Genomic DNA, 16,609 nt, shown 5'->3' on the forward strand with positions numbered 1-16,609 from the left:
GTCTCAAGTTTAGCCTCAAAACTGTTGATGCCTTTAACCACGGAGTCCCCTGATAGATACTTGAGGATAAGCTGGAAGTCTCGGTTGGGGTACTGGACGTACCAGAAGAGAACAGGAGTCGCCCCATAGTTATAGTTGCACTTCAGCTCCAGCAAGGCTCCTTCAGAGACAGTGACGTGGGCATCGGGCTGGGTCACCGACTGCGCTCCCGATCCTCCTGCAACATCAATGTTGTGTAAGTAGAAGCAGGCAAACTTGACTATGAAGAGAACGGTGTATCTGTTCAAGTTCCAATTAAAACACAGTTGCTTTTGTAAAGGTAAGGAAAGAAATGGAATGTTACTTACTCAGGAAAAAAATCATCTCAAGCACTGGGATGAGCAGCAGGAGCATGGCTGGGCGGTGGAAAAGCTGCAGGGTCCCCACCAGACACCGCAGTAGCGAGGTTGCAGAACTTGTTAATAAGTTAGGTTCTCTTCTGCCCTCTTACTCTGCTCGTGTGTTCCCATCTACACTGACTTCTTGAGAATTTGGCAGACAGAGCTACAAGGAGGAGCTACGCAGCTGCTGAAGAGCTGAGACCTAAACGAAGGTCCATTTGAGAAATATCGCCCTCTAGAGGCCAAAATTAAAATTAACGCTCCAAAGAGAGAGAAGCACGCCTTCTCATTTCAGAGATGGGATATCAAAACCTCAACTGAACAGGTTTCCTTCTTCCAAGACTGTGAAGATGTCAACTTCTGTGGAATAAGGTAGTAAAATAAGTGAGAAATGGGAGCTAGGTCAAAGTAGAAGAGTAATTACTTCACTGGGAAAATAGTCACAGAAGACAACATACCAGACTTTTGAATACAGTTGACAGACTGACTATCTTATGTCTTAAAGTCGTTGTCCCTCAGATAGAAAAAAAAAAAAGATCAGTTGAGTATCAACTGATGCTAACTGCTAACTCAGTTGAGCATCAGATGGCTTGTGCTGTTCAATGTGAGCATCTGCATTGGAAAAAGATTATTCTTTTATTTGTTGCTAAAAGGAAAAACAATCAATTAGACCAGAATCTCTACTTAAAATCATCCTAAAATATGTCATAAGCTATTTGATAAATGTAAACTTATGAAGCTGAAAATTTTCTTTGCAAAATGTGAAAAGGACACCTTGCTTTTAGGTGAAAAAATATGATATTTGTTTAGGCTATGAGAAAACACATATTTAGGAGAAATAACACATATTTAGGAGAATAACTTAGGAGAAAACACATATTTAAATGAAGAAAGTGAGGGTCCTTTTCCAATTATCAGTGGTCATAAAGCACTAATTTATGCCCCATTATGGGGACCTGACACTGAAAAGAACATTGACAGGGGAGCATCTGAAGAGAAAGTTAGGCAAAATGATAAAAGTTAGGAAAATATGACATTGATTATATAAAGAGTTAAAAAAAAAAAAAAAGACAAAACATAAGTCTATGTGAACTCAACCACGCTGGGAGAGGTGCACCAGCCAAGGAGAAATGAGCGGAACTTCGGGGAAGTGTGAAAGACCAGGAGCTCATTGGCGAGTCGCTTGACAAGACTTAAGCCAGCAGCAGATTGTGGGGTGGCAAGGGACAGCTGCCCCATGACCTAAACATAAGTTGAAACTCTTTAAAAGGACTTCCTTACTGCAGTTATTTTAGCAAAGGCTCTGAACAGAGACATTTAAACTGCAAAAAGGTAAGGAGAGAAATCTCAGGAGAAATGAGATTCCTGCCAACAGGAGTCCTCACAAGATCAAAGCAGCTCACCCTTTCTGAGTACTCTGTTGACTTGTAGGAACTTGAAATCAGTTCTCCCTTGAGCTTCTGATTTATTTCTTGGCCTTGCTTATAGATATTCTTTCATATGTAAAGCTGAATCATACAGTTAGTTTGAAATTGTAAATGTTGCTGGTATGTGTATCTGAAGCAAAACTTCTGAGTATAGATACTTTGCTCCCTTCTCTCCAAAATTCCCACTGAAAATTTAAAAGTATAAACAGAGTGAACTTAAATCCATAAAGGAAAAAGTGATAAAAAGATGAAATAGATCAACAATTCCCCTAAGATGGAAAGTAAATGTGTGTACACTGATGGATGAGAGAGAGGAAAAAGCACAGTCCAAAATGAACTGAGATTTCAGTGGAAATCAAATGATGAAAACCCAGCCTTTAGGACCCTAGAGGGACACGAGGCTGGGAGAGAGGGTAGGTGTGATGGAGGGCAGGGCTCCAGAACCCGGGGGGAAAGGTCGAAGGTCAGTGGATGGAATAACTGCTGCGCTCCCTCTGGCCACTCCATCCTGAAGCAATACTTAAGCGTGAGGGGTGCGGCAAGCCAGACTTTACACGGGCATTTCATCTTCACTACAGTTTAAATGAAACACCTAGGAGTGCTAAAGTTTTTAGTGTGACTCGTTAACAGATCTACACTGCCTTCAAACTGCCATTACGTGTAGGGGAGAAGGGGGAAGCAACTTCATGATCAGTTTCTTGCTTGTTCATCCTGTAAGAATGTATATGCCTATGCCAACTAAAATGAAATGCCCACATGTCCAGGTTACTGGTCCAATTCTGCACTTAAGAAGAAACCTTAGGAAGAGCAAGCAGGCATAATAGTGTAAGGAATTCTTCTGTTACCCAGCCCCTCGTTCTTACATATAAACCAAGAATAAAGGAATGTTAGTGATCCCTAAGTATAGATGTATCTCTTTGCATGTGTCTCTCTATCCATGGAAGTTCAGAGTTATCAACTAGGAATCATCAGTCACTCATACCTGAGACAAAGGGCTGGCACAGTGTTGTGCTCTATGGTTTACTGATGTGGGAATGTAGTATTTGGAAAATGACCAAAGTAGCCAAGAGGATAATATACAGGGTTCCTAGTCACTACTCTCAGAAATTCCTGGGTCTTGGCTTTAATAAATACTTCCTTATATTTAAATTTTTTTTTCTCTGAACACGTGCTTTAACCTCCATTATTTCAATTTCCAAATTGGTACAACCAGTTTTATAAACCTCAGTACATGGAGAAAGAAATTAAAATGTTGAGTGCAATAATTAGAAGCTCTTTCGTGTATTGATTACTGAACGTGTGCCAGGAGAGTTAATGACAGATGCTGTAGTGTCCAGCCTAGATGACCTTTTCTGGCCAGCATGCCAAACTCCTGCTGCTGTGAGTGCAGCTAATTTTGGCTCATGGTTGCTCTCTTCCCAGAAAATCAGCCTCTGCCAGTAAAGCCACCATCGTACAACAGGGTGATTCCACCCAAAGGAAAGAACACAGCCGATGATTTCCCTTTATCTGGGCTATAAAAGAGCTGTTGTCTGGCCTCTTTGGCTAAGGGGAGAGAGATCAATTTTATGGTGCAATTCATGTTTCAGAGCTCCCTATGAGGTGCTGAATCAAAACTCTAGCCTAACCACTTCCATGCTTCTCCTATATTAGTAAATTACGGGCATAAGAGATGCCAATCCACACTCTGCTTTTAAGGTATTCAATCTAAGACAATATTGTCTTATTTAATCCTGAAATTGATCAATCAATCAACATTTATACCATAAATAAATGATAAATATGTTATACACACACACACACAATAGCATAGCCTGAGACCAATAACAAAAAATACTAATATGTTCTACAAACAAGTCACTTTGCAGTGTGTATGACACCATAAGGTCCATACTAAAAGTGGAACTAGAATTTGAGTCTCTTGATTCAGCACAGCTTTCTGCTCTTTCTCACTTCTGTTCAAATCTTTCTTGCAATATGCAAATATTTGTTTAGTCTTTAATCCACAGGCTGAAAATTGGAAGCAAATCCTGATTGGGTTGTATCCTTTTAGTCAGTGACTATGTGACCCAAACTGAACAGAAACCTTAATTCCCCATTTCCAAGTCTTCCCTCTCTTTGGGCTCCATAAACAATGCCGTGTCTAATAAGCCACGTCTTCCGCTTTAGGGTGATTGTGACGCTCACATTTTCCTTCTGCAATTCAACATAATGTCTATTATAAGGCCTCTTTGCATCAGGTCACAAATATTTTTCCTGGGCTAAGCATAAGTTGTAGGGCAACTGCATAGCGCAACTGAGTTGGAGTGTTTCCTCACCAACATTTCCTAAGACATCCTCGATATCGTATGGTCTTTGATAAATGATCCAAGTATTTCTTTAAGGCACCTGGCTGTCTAGAATTCTTTTAATTGCTCAGAAACGCTTCTCTGGAAACGCTTCCTTTGGTGTTCCCACACAAGTCCATCATACATGGCGACTGCTGTGGGGAATGCTCCCCACCCTGAGCACTCCGGGACATAGGCATCAATCCATCTCCCACAGGCTTGTCAGGGATTTTGAATGCTACTCAGTCTTTACTTAAGGTAACACAGGCCTTCTCAGATTTTTAATCTCAGAGAAATTCTGGCTTTTTGTTTCAGTTAGTTCTCCCCTCCAACCATCGTCCATTCGTCTACTGATTAAATTCTCCTTTTGCAATGCAGGACTGGGGTTACGGTGAGGGTGGAGGTGGAGTGTGAGACCTGCAACTTTTTCAGTGTACTTTGCTTCAGACTCCTGCCTTCATTCTGCATTTGTGATTTACTACTGATTTTTGTTGTTGTTGTTGTTGTTAAAGTGCTGAATCTCAGACACTTTTTCGATTTTGGATCGTTCAGTGGGGAAACAACTGTAAGGGAATTATCTCCATTACACTAAAATGATTTTGTCACATATAAGAAACCTCATAAAACCAACCCCCCCGTTGAGTAAAATCGAGGTAGAAAACTAGATTGAAAAGAGGGACTAGGAAATATTTCAATCATTCATCCAGTCAATATGATGCCTTTAATTTCCCACAGGGACACTTATTTTTGTAATTACAAAAAGACTTCCCTAATCAGTCGAACCCCGCATCCTATCACTGTTAATGCTGTTTTCATCTGAAGAGTGAGATTTCTCTGCCCTGCAGCCCAAGTTCTCCCGAGGCATTGCTGGGCCCCAGCAGGTTTGGTGTTGGTGCAGGTAGCAAGGGAAGCACCAGAGACTGCTCGCTGCACAGAGGTAGGAGGCTGAGTTGCTGTGCCGGACGTCTCAGACGACTCCTCAGCAGGGAGGAGCTCTGGTTGACTTGGTCCAGTAACACTGCAAATTTTCCTTAAAGGGTGTATCTGTAGATCCGCAAGTCGAGGCCTTTCCCAGAATACTGTCTATACCACAAGAAGTACTGAGAAGCAAGGTCACTGTAAGTGCAGTGTAGAGAGATAACAGTTCCCTCCCGGACACTCAGAGAGCCCAGGCTCTGCTCCCTTCTGTTGGCTTCTCATCCTGAGGCAAGAGTCCCAAGAGGCAATAGTCACTCAAAAGAAGACTGGTTGCATAGTGGGTGTTCAATCTCCAGAATTTAAATGATATTTCAACAGACCCCACACACCAACTGTCTCTTGGTTAGAGGGTGAACATAGTTATGTCTCTACCCACTGACCCAGAATAGGCAAAAACTCCAAAACATTGGGCAATTATGTTCCCATAGGGATGGCCAAACCCACCCTTTGACTGAAGCCACAGAAGCACCAATAAAACTCTGGAGGATTTCATTATTTTTTCTGGTACACTGAGGATTCCAATTTTAAACTCTAAGAAAATGAGCCTAGCTCAGACATTCTAATTCTTCTGCTTGAGAATCATAAAAAAAAAAAAAAAAAAAGCTGCTCTACCAATTACAAGAGTCCCTTTTCATCACCCTTGCTATACCACCAAGTCCCACCCTTCTCTCTCTCCCCTTCCCTTCTTCCTTAACTCCCATTCCCACCCCCTCCCCTCCACACACACACACACACACACACACACACAGGAAGACTTGAGAGTTGCCTCAGAATCCCTGAGAAGACACTGCCATCTTGTGGACTCCTGACAGGATGGAAGTGAAGAAATGCTCAAAATGTAACTCTTGTTGTAAGACCTGATGAAAGTAAAATCTGCCACTTTATCTTGAACATTTAAGAAGTCAATGGGGAGGGCAGGGGAGGTGTATAAAATGGCAAGTTTTGTCTCAGCAAAAGTAGTTGTACCGAGCAGCTGCTTTCCTGAACTGAAGCAGAGTCATGCAATACCCCTTGCAGGTGTCTGAGGAGGCCCTTGCAGTTCAAGGGGCAGCTCACATTGGGAAGCTCTTCTGTACCGCCTGTCTCATACCCTCACCTTCACCTTTTAAAGAAATCTGTCCTAGTGCAAATGAACATTTTTCAAGACAGAATGACCTAAAATCCAATAAATAAGTATGTTTCCAGCTCACGATATGAGCAAGGGACTAGAAATTGCTTGGGAGTCTTCACTCCATTTTACACAATGACATATAAGTGTGTCAAAATAGTGCTTGGACATCCCTGATAATGCAAGGGGTTAAAGTGCAGCATTATGAAGCTGTCCACAGCCGCTGCAGCATGAATTCAATCCCCAGCCAGGGAGGTGGCTCACATATCACAGCAGACCTGTCCTGAACCACCCCCTGCTCTGCTCAGTAGTATATTTCAGTTGACCTGCCTGTTCTGCTCCCTCTCAAACCCCACCCACATCTCTGGCCTGTACCTCAGTTCTTGTATATATAAATAAATAAATCTATTTTAATGTGCTTATTTGGAGATCTATTGTTATTATCTTTATAAGTAGTAATACTAATAGTAGCAGTAGTACTGTTACAATATAGTACTGCTTCATTATTTGACCTGTAAATGAAATTCAATGTGACAAATCCCTTATTTGTTTAATTCTTCTTATCCCCCTATTTTTTATACAAAGCTCTGGCATCTTAAACTCCAAAGTCTGGGGATCTACTATCCCTCCTCTGTCCCTCAACTTCCTGCATGTCCTTGCAGAGGCCAGTGGCTAAAAATCAATAACGCAGTAGGTCCTTTCTAGACAAGAGACTAGTAGTCAGGATTCATCCAACATGGATCAGGTCCTTCCCATCCCTACCGACAACTGTAGGAAATAAAATAAGGAGATTATGCTAATATGGAAGTACCTTTTTCTAAGAGTATATTACACTTTGCAGAAAGTGCATTTATAGTCATTTCTCAAAGGTAAAAACCAAAGCAGACAGGACAGTGACACAAGATGACAAGCCCTACTGTCTTCAAAACTTTAGGAAAACCACGATGAAGTTTTAAGAATAGAACATGGACATGAAGCACAGTCTTTAGAAAAACAACCCTCTTAAAACTTTTTTTACAAAAATTAATTAAATGACCATCTGTTAGAGCTAACATTGTAATGGAGACAAAACATAGCAGGGCTAACAAATAACAGCACTCATATGACAGCCAGTTACTGTTTCTGCAAAAGCTTCTTGCCTAATGGTGTCTAAAGAAGATCTGAAACGCTTTCAGGTGACTGAAGATGTTTTTGTGGTAGTCAACTCAGAAAAGAAAAACGTAGGCCCTCCTGTTATGCCAGCAAACACAGGGCAGGTTCTCCATGATCCGGGCAGATGGGTAGGGAGAGTCCTGGAGTCCTCAGTGACTTTTCCAGCTTTGAATGACCTTTCCCATTTGTAGTGAGGCAACCAGGGGCAGAGCAGGCAGGGGGGTGCTGGAGGGTTGGGAAGCTGGCAGGTCTCCTAGATCCCTGCAAATCTTTACTCTCTCTAGGCTCCCTCTGGCGTCATCGCATGATCTCTTCCTCTTGCAGCTGTCCGACTGACCACTGTCCACCGTGCTCTGCCACACCATCCTCTGTGACACTGCCTTTATATGCCTTTATGTGCTCCAGGTGTGCCTGCTCACACATGCCACGCCATGCTCCAGGTGTCCACCATCAGGCAAACACACCCCACATTCACATTCCCAAATGCCTCCTGCATGCAAGACCACAGGTGATGTCCACAGAGGCCAACAGTGCAAAAGCCTGACCATTACTCTATCCCTCCACAGTTTGATTTCAACAGACTTCATTTTCCACAGTAGTGACTGTAGGTGTCTTGTGAACTTCAAAGTACTGCGAAGGAAGCGCTCTTTTAAAGATAATTTGAGATTCTGTAAATGCACTACTTTTGTATCCATGTAAAATATAGTTGTATTGCTAAAAAGACAACAAAGGAGGTCTTTATACATCTGGAAGCATACATCTATAAACCCTATCTCCTTTCCATAGGTTTGTAATTATTGTTTATGCATTTGCTTTTCAATCAGCAGGGAGAAAGGAGATACAAACAAATATATACATGTGCCCACTTCATGAAGTTCCTTTTATCATTGTTCATTACCTTTTGTGTTTCTTGGATTCTTCATCTGACCTATGACCTTTCCAGGTTGCCAGCTTCTCCATGATGGATTGGATTAGATGAGGCAAGAAACTCACTGTCTTATCATCACCTCTCAGGGTCTAAGTTCCTTAGCTAGTTGTGCTTCTTCCCACTCTCTTATGATTTGTTTTTATATAAGGTTCAGGGTTTTAAGCTATACTTAAGAGGAAGCGAAGGAAAAAAGCCCACCCATTCCACCTTTCCAGAATTTGGAAGCATTGTGCTTTTTCCTTCTGTGAATAATGACAGCCTGGTTGCTAACCTTCTTTGTAGCAGCCCAATCAAGCCCAGTAGAATTGAGTTCTGGTTAGCCATCTGGATGGTTATCTCTCATTGGATAAATGTGGCCCTAGATGGTGAGAGTAACTACCACTTATTTGAATACTCACTTTTAGAAGTAGCCCAGGAGGGCCAAGCTAGTGAATATAATGGTATCTGTAAATGCTATAAAAACGTCCTGCTTCCTCTTTCTCTTTATTCTTTTATGCAAAAGCTTTGCATGAAGAAATGGCCAGGAAAAGAAAAAAGTTACAGCTACTAGAGTGGCCACACCAGTTCTGTGGCGGTGAGGAAGGAGCAAGACGCCTGTCCCTGGGAGGCAGGAAGGCTCCAGGGATTAATTCTCCATGTGATGCAAGAGCCGCAGTGCAGACCAGCAAAACAGCATCTGGCCTGCTGAGCCAAGCTACCACTGTCATCCTCGTCCACAGTGTATGAAAACAGACAAACTCATATGAATATGACTTATTTGTGAACTATTAACTATTCTGCTGTGCCTGATACCATTTGTGGAAGCTTCCCAACCTGGATTCCTATCCCCGTATTGGTACAAACCCATAAATCAACACACCTTGTTTCAATCTGCCTGCTACAAATAAATATGCTTCTGGTGTGTGAGTAGCCTTGATGCAGAATGACTAGCAAAGTTGTAAATATTCACTAACCCTGCTTGTAGCTTGCCCAAATGATGTGATGCTCATTTTAACAAGGTTTATAAGTTTCAAACTGGACTTAGCTTTACCCCTCGGGGTTGTACATTTATGTCTGTGGGGGGGGGGGCATAGATTGCATCTCTGTTGGGAACCATAGTTGCTTTTTGATTCCTTTGTGGCAACACACCAAAGATCCATGTGTCAATCTAAATTCCCTTCATCGATCATAATGAATATTACACTATATCTTAGCTGTCTCCTCCTGGGACTTATTCACAGTTGACTGAATATGGGATCCTAGGAGGCAAGACTGAGGTTAATGTTATATATTGTTTTCACCCTAGAGTTCTGCTGACAGTAGCTTTGATTAAATGTTGTTTGAGATGAATTAAATAGATTTAGTCTCAGCCTCAGCTTGTCAGATTAATCAAAATGATGGAATAGCCTACTCATGGAAAAAAATATTCTAGAAACAAAAGTATAATTTCTATAGAACACAGAGAATACAGGACATAGTGTGGATATTGTTGGAAATGAGCCTCTCATTCTCACGTGTGTCTTGCTGAATGTACCAATAATCACTCAACCTGAACCCTTTCTTGGGTTGGTGTCTGCAGCAGGTAACCTTGAGGGATAAGGAGATGTCTTCTCTGAGGGAAAGAGCATGCTTGCTTACTAGTTGCTAAAGAAAAAAGAAAAAAAAAAACAGCAAACCCTCCAAGTTGTGTTCCTCAGACATGATGCAGCCCCATTGAGGCCACCTGCACCCTTGATGTCATCCTGTGGGACTTCAAGGTGAGGGAAGCTCAAGCAAATGTGCCACCCTTCATGCTGCTTGCTGCCCCTTAAGTGATGGTCCTTTGTCCCTGACTGGGGTACCTGTGACTTTACTGATGGCATCAAGCACACAGCAAACTTATTAACATGCATCAAGGATGAAATTCAAGTCCTGACAAACTCCCCTTTGCCATCTTCACAGATACTATAATAAAGGCTTGGATTGCTTTTGAGAAAAATTAGTTTCCCCAAATTGGTTTAGAATAGACTCTTTTTGAAGGCTATAATGTGTAGTCCCATGTGGAACTTCATATCATTTCTGATAAAATGCGTGAGCAATTTTCTGATATATTTTAATGAAATAAGACTCTTCTGGGAAATCAGTGTTACATACTCAAGGACTATTTCTTATGGGAACCAACTAACAGCCAACACACAGGCAACAGTAGAATAATTAGGAACCTGTCCTCTAACCATAATAATGATCTTTAATCACACTTTTTAAAAAAAAAAAGCTAGTCTCCTATAAATGTCTTTATCAAGACTAATTATTTTAATGTGTTTCCTACAGAGCTTTTCTCTTACAGTAATTTAAAATAAAACATTAGTATGTTCTCATAATTATTTGATTTAAAGCTATTTCTATACTTTCTAAAGTCTTTTGGATGTCTCTTTTTCTTTTAGGTATTTCACTATTAGTCTTAGAGATGACCCAGTTCATTCAGAACATACCCAATAAAGGGGCCTTCCCTGGTGACACAATGGGTTAAAGCAAAGCAATGCAAAGCTATTGGCAGCTGTCTCTGCACGAGTTCGATCCCCGGCCAGGTAGGTGACTCACATTGCACAGCAGACCTCTCCTGACCCTCCTGCTGCTCCCCCCAGCAGTGTACTTCATCAGTCTGTCTATGATGATCCCCACTCTCTCTGGTGAATCCTCTCACTGCCCCCACTAGGTCTGGAGCCTAGTTTTGTATGTATAAATCAATAAATCTTTTTTTAAAATACCCAATAAAGTGAGGTCAGTTGCATGAAAACAAGTTGAGACCCTGAATGGACCTAATGGACGGAATTCACTAAGCAAAAGCTGTGTTTGAGACTGAGGGTAACTGCCAAAGAGAACTGGATTGTACCATATCCAAGGATGCAAGCAAGCAAGAGAATATAGGCACATAAAATTGTGAGTTGCTAAGGTGGGACTGAAAAGAAGGTAAATTGAGGGAGTGAGAGAGATGGGGAGTGCGGGACACCAGACAACAGTCATCCAATCAACAGATATTTCTTGACTATTATGGGCCAGTAACTTTTCCAAAAACTAAGGATAATACTGTAAATAATGTTTCCAGCTTCAAAAATCTTGTTTTCTAATGAAAGGTATAACCAACACACTGACACATAAATCAACTATGTAACTGCATGTTACAATCACAGTTACATGAAAATGTTTAGGTATCCAGATGGCTATTTCCAAAAAAATTGAGGGCTTCCCCTGACTGACCTTGCTGGTGTCTGAGAAGTCAACAAAATTCTAACATCACAGTTAATTAGTGCAATCCAGAACTACACTTAGCACGTAGGCATCTGTGCCTTAAGTCTCTTTTCTAGAACACCAATAAATGAAGAGCGTGGAAGAGCTGTTCTGTTGCTTCAGATCGACCACCAGCTAGTGTCATATTGGCATGATGGTCTCAGCCGTGATGTTCTCCCTAGGAGCATCGGTAGGTGCAAGAAAAGGGTGGACACAGTAGTCTGAAAAGGTGGCTGATGTGGAGCATGGCTGAAGTGGTGAAACTTCTGCCTCTCCAAACACTTTCAAAGAACTTGAATGACCATTAAGCAAGGACTAAAGAAATCTGTCAGGGGAACAGATATTGTCATCAGCCTCATCAATCATTCCTCATCCACTTATTTGATATCTACGATGGGCAGGACCCTAGTCAGAGCTGATCTCTTCCTCCACCAAAATAATCACCTACTTCAGCAACAGTAATGCAACAGGAAAGTCTTCTCTTTGGAATAAATAGTTGCAGAGGCTGTTGAGTGAGATCTTTATCTAGTTACACATCTAGGCTCAAAGTCCAAATCAATCATGTCTGGAAAAGAAGAACCAGCTCACACACAACATAAAAAAATAATGCTCCTGTTTCACCACCCAAACATCCTTGACACCACAGGTGCACATTGAGTACTGCCTGCAGGTGTCTGGAGAGCACAGCACACCCCCACTGGAGGTAAAAGGTAAGTCACTGAACTGGGAGCTGTGATGTGCCTCAGCATCTGTTGACAACATTTTTCTGTTCTTTTTGTGGGTTTTGCCCTTCTTGGTTTATTTACTATCTTTTTAATGGGGATTCAAAGGATACAGCAATGAATATGTATGCTTAAATGTCCATTGGCATTACAAATTATCCTACTTGAGAACTTGCTGTAAAGTTAACAGAGCTAGATACTGACCAGGAATAAGAGGAGAGATGGCAATTATGGTTTTGCTGTGTCATTTCTGTACCTCCTTTCTTTTTGAATATCAATCAGTGCATAGCATCTGCTTGTACCAGAAAAGCAACCTCATTTTTATGCTATTACATGTCCAGTGAGCTTCTGCTTGTCTTGTCTTCTTTAATCTTCTATCTCTGTGAGGAGTCATGGTTTTTTGAGGCTATAGCTCTCCAATTGCCTCTCTTGGCAAATCAATAAGTAGGTATTATGCAAATACCACCTTCCCTGTCATACTTTAATTCACCAAAGGTATAGTAATGTAATCATTTAATACCTAAATACATAGTTATTATATAAATATCCACCAACTTGGCCTAGAAAAACTTGTGGGGGAAGACTTTGACTTCATGGATGAGCAAAGGACCACTACATTGTTATGTGATTTTCCCTTCGAATTACCTTGATGCAAAGAAACAGCAAATGTTAGTGAAATTTATATGACACAACAGAACCTATATAGCCACAGCAATATTAATAGAAAAACAAGGGGGGGGGGTAGAGGGAAATGGAGGAATTATGCTCCCAGGTTTCAAACTATATGTAAATCAGAAATAATAAATATTGGTGAGGGAACTCCAACAGAAGATAATGTGAAGGGATTCTCAAAATATGAAAAATAGGTATACCATATGACCTAGCAATTCTACTCCTTAACATTTATCCAAAGAATGTAAAAACATTAATTCACAGGATATCTGCACTCCCACCTCCATGCCAGTGCTAATTACAATACCTAAGTGGTAGAAACAACCCAAGTGCCCTACAAAAAGATGAGTGGATCAAGAAGATGTGGTGCATATACACAATGTAATACTACACAGCTATAAAAAATGAGATAAACTCTTGTCATTTGCATGGGTGGAACTTGAGGTGATCATAATAAGTGAAATAAACTAGAGTCTCTCCCACCCAAACACTACATGACATACACTTCAGCAACATCGTTTAAGATAGAGCACCCAATGCAATGATAGTGAAGGCAAGGATAAATAGATGGGACTACATCAAGTTAAAGAGCTTCTGTACAGCAAAAGAGACATTACAAAAACAGACATCCCACTGATTGGGGAAAAATTTTCTCACACAAAACTAACAATAAAGGATTGATCACAAAGATATACAAAGAACTGATGAAATTCAACAAAAATAAATAAAGTAAACAACCCCATCAGAAAATGGTCAGAAGAGCTAAAAAGACACTTCTCCAAAGAGGACATGCAGATGACCAACAAGCATATGAAAAAATGTTCAACATCATTTGTAATAAGGGAGATGCAAATTAAAACCACAATGAGATACCACCTCACCCCAGTGAGAATGGCACATCTTTAAACAACTAGCAACAACAAATGTTGCTGAGAATGTGGAGAAAAAGGAACCCTCCTGTATTGCTGGTGGGAATGCAAACTAGTACAACCACTATGGAAAATTGTTTGGAGGTACCTCAAACTGCTACACATGGATCTTTCATATGACCCAGCAATCCCACTCCTAGGTATCTACAAAACACTGATTCAAAAAGATACCCGCATCCCCATGTTAACTGCTGCTTTATTTATAATTGGAAAGACATAGAAAAAGCCCAAATGCCCAAAAGTGGATAGCTGGATTAAAAAGATGTGGTACATATACACAATGGAATATTACTCAGCAACCAAAAAAAAAAAACATGCCTTTTGCAGCAACATGGGTGGAGCTGGAAAAGATCATGCTTAGTGAAAGATGCCAGAAAGAAAAGGAAAAATACGGGATGATTTCACTGGTAGCAGGAATATAACCGACCCAGTGAGAAAACAACAATAATAATGAACAGCTATAGACCAGAGACATTTTATGGGGGTGGGGTGGAGCGGAGAATGGGATCAAAAACAGTGGGGGGAGGGAAATGCACTGGACTATGGGTGAAGGCATCTGGGTGATTTAGTGATGGGAAGCCCAAGGGGATTACAACTGAGATGGAAAAATGCACAAAATGATGTAAAAATAAACTATTACATTATTAATTATATATATGTATGTCCTCATATAAAAAATAAGTTAATATCGCTATTGTTACTGCTCAAGACAGTCTAGACAGATTAAGTCAATAGGTTGTTGATTCAGCTTGTTAATGTAGAGTATATTAAGAGCACTCTACACAATAAAGACTCACTGCATACTGGACATAGCAGTCATCCCTCAGGTTAGTCCTTCACAGAGGCACCCCAGGTCCCAGACCCACTAGAGATCCACACTTCTCAAATGAGCTTTATGGTTCATCTGTTCAGAATGGCCAGAATAGACCCCAGAGGTTGGCATGGGTGATCAAACCTTTGAATTTTTCGACTTTTCCAACGACCTCATTTGGGACCACCACAAACCGCTCTCTTCTGTATGCTCAGCTCTAAAGAGAGTATATCCTATATCCATAGACCTGCATGAGGCAATGATCATAGGGTCACTGATCCTAATAACACTTTCCCTACATGTGGATACAGATGCAGTCATGCCTAGGGATATTACTCTGCCTTCTAGGGTCAAGAGAATACCCCCAACCTTTTACTACGTGTCCAGAAAGTAGGAAACAAATACAACAATGACGAATGTTTAGCGCTTGAACATGCTGGATCTGAGGGAACAAAGCAATTACTGCACTGACTCCTGCCAACTTTTTCTTCTCTGAACAAGTTCTCACCTACATGTGACAGAGCAGGTCTGCCTGGAGTCACTATAACCTCTCTTCTGGACTTAAAAACTAAGCCAGCTACAAAATGATGTAAAATTAAACTATTATATATATATATATATATATACATATACATATATATATATACATATACATATACATATATATATATAAAGCCACCTACATGGGTAGAGAGCATGCTCCTCTCTCACTCCACTGTCATTGGTAGAAGGGCACCAAAGAGACCCCTGTTTCCACTGCTCAGAACGAGTTGCTAGCTGAGATCAGTAATATCCTCTTGGGCTGCTGGGAAACACACAGGCTTTTCTTTCTCAGCTGTTTTAAGTCCAACTTAACCTAATGACATTCCCTCCAAGAACAAACCAGTTAACTAGCAACTAATTGTCACAGTGAAGCCCAGAGCTGTCACCTGGGCAAAATAGCTGTTAATTATACCCATCCATAGGAAGGATGAGGAAGATCTTAAAAATAGCCTAACCTTCCAGGACTAAAACAAGTAAGGACATTTTTAATGCAATTTCTCTCATTCTGCTGATGTATCTGTAATACTAAAAAGAAAACTTTATTTTAGAAAAAGGTTGTGGTTAGTCATGTTGGCTCAGCCAAAGCATGTAGCTATATCTACATTAACTAAATGCTTGTGTGCAAACTACTAACAAGATTTGAGTAAAGTGGCTGCTAAATACACATAAAAAATGCATCTATATACCCCAGAAAATAAGATTTCATTCATAATGTTAACAAAATTACAAGTCTAGGAGTAGATTTAATTATTATAAAGCTATAAAGTTTTATCAGGGAAGATATATAAAGGAGAAAAACATCACATCCTTAAACAAATATACACGTGAGGGAATTTTGTTATTTACAAATCAATTTATAAGTTAAATTTAATCATAAAACCTTTCACAAATATCTACTGATAACCAGCTCTGTGAAAAGTGTGTGCTAGGTAATACCAACAAAGCAGTAAATAAAACACAGGAAACCTAGGTTCTATGACTAGTATGTGCACACAGTAATGATGAATTTATAAAACCGAATAGATTTGTGTGTTTAATCTGAAGTTCATGCTTTTCAATCACTTTCTCCTTTCCCTGTAAGACAAAAGGAACATATGCCATCTCTGATGCCAAAAGAAAATCCAGGTCCTGTTTCCTCAACAAGAAAGTGGTCAGAGCACATAGAAAGGCTGTCAAATGTTGCCAATGATAAAGAGAAATAAATTAACATAAAACTGCAATTTATTAAAATCTCTCATCAAAAAGATCCACTTGCCCTCCTACTGATGACAGCATGATGAGCTAGAAGGGATCATGCTTAGTGAAATAAGCCAGAAAGAAAAAGAAAAATACAGGATGGTTTCACTCATACAGGAGCATAGGGAACAGAATTTAAAAAAAAAAAAA

At 40.4% G+C, this 16,609-nt stretch overlaps 1 protein-coding gene and 1 gene segment (V, D, J or C); both read right to left on the reverse strand.

Moving 5' to 3' along the window:
- Positions 1-2: 2 nt before the first annotated feature.
- LOC101630932 lies at positions 3-393 on the reverse strand (the record flags this gene model as incomplete). The annotated part of the segment is given in 2 exon segments: positions 3-217; positions 348-393. Coding segments are annotated over 2 exon segments (261 nt in total), but the record flags the coding sequence as incomplete, so codon positions are not given.
- A 4,510-nt stretch (positions 394-4,903) lies between these two features.
- LOC101631166 overlaps positions 4,904-16,609 on the reverse strand; it is a 28,426-nt gene continuing 16,720 nt past the window's right edge. The window contains 3 exon segments of the mRNA XM_012733998.1: positions 4,904-5,107; positions 5,109-5,147; positions 5,178-5,329. Coding sequence (XP_012589452.1) covers positions 4,904-5,107; positions 5,109-5,147; positions 5,178-5,329 — 395 coding nt within the window.

Source organism: Condylura cristata, unplaced genomic scaffold, assembly GCF_000260355.1.
Source record: "Condylura cristata isolate star-nosed mole 26May11 unplaced genomic scaffold, ConCri1.0 scaffold00045, whole genome shotgun sequence".
Taxonomy (NCBI): Eukaryota; Metazoa; Chordata; class Mammalia; order Eulipotyphla; family Talpidae; genus Condylura; species Condylura cristata.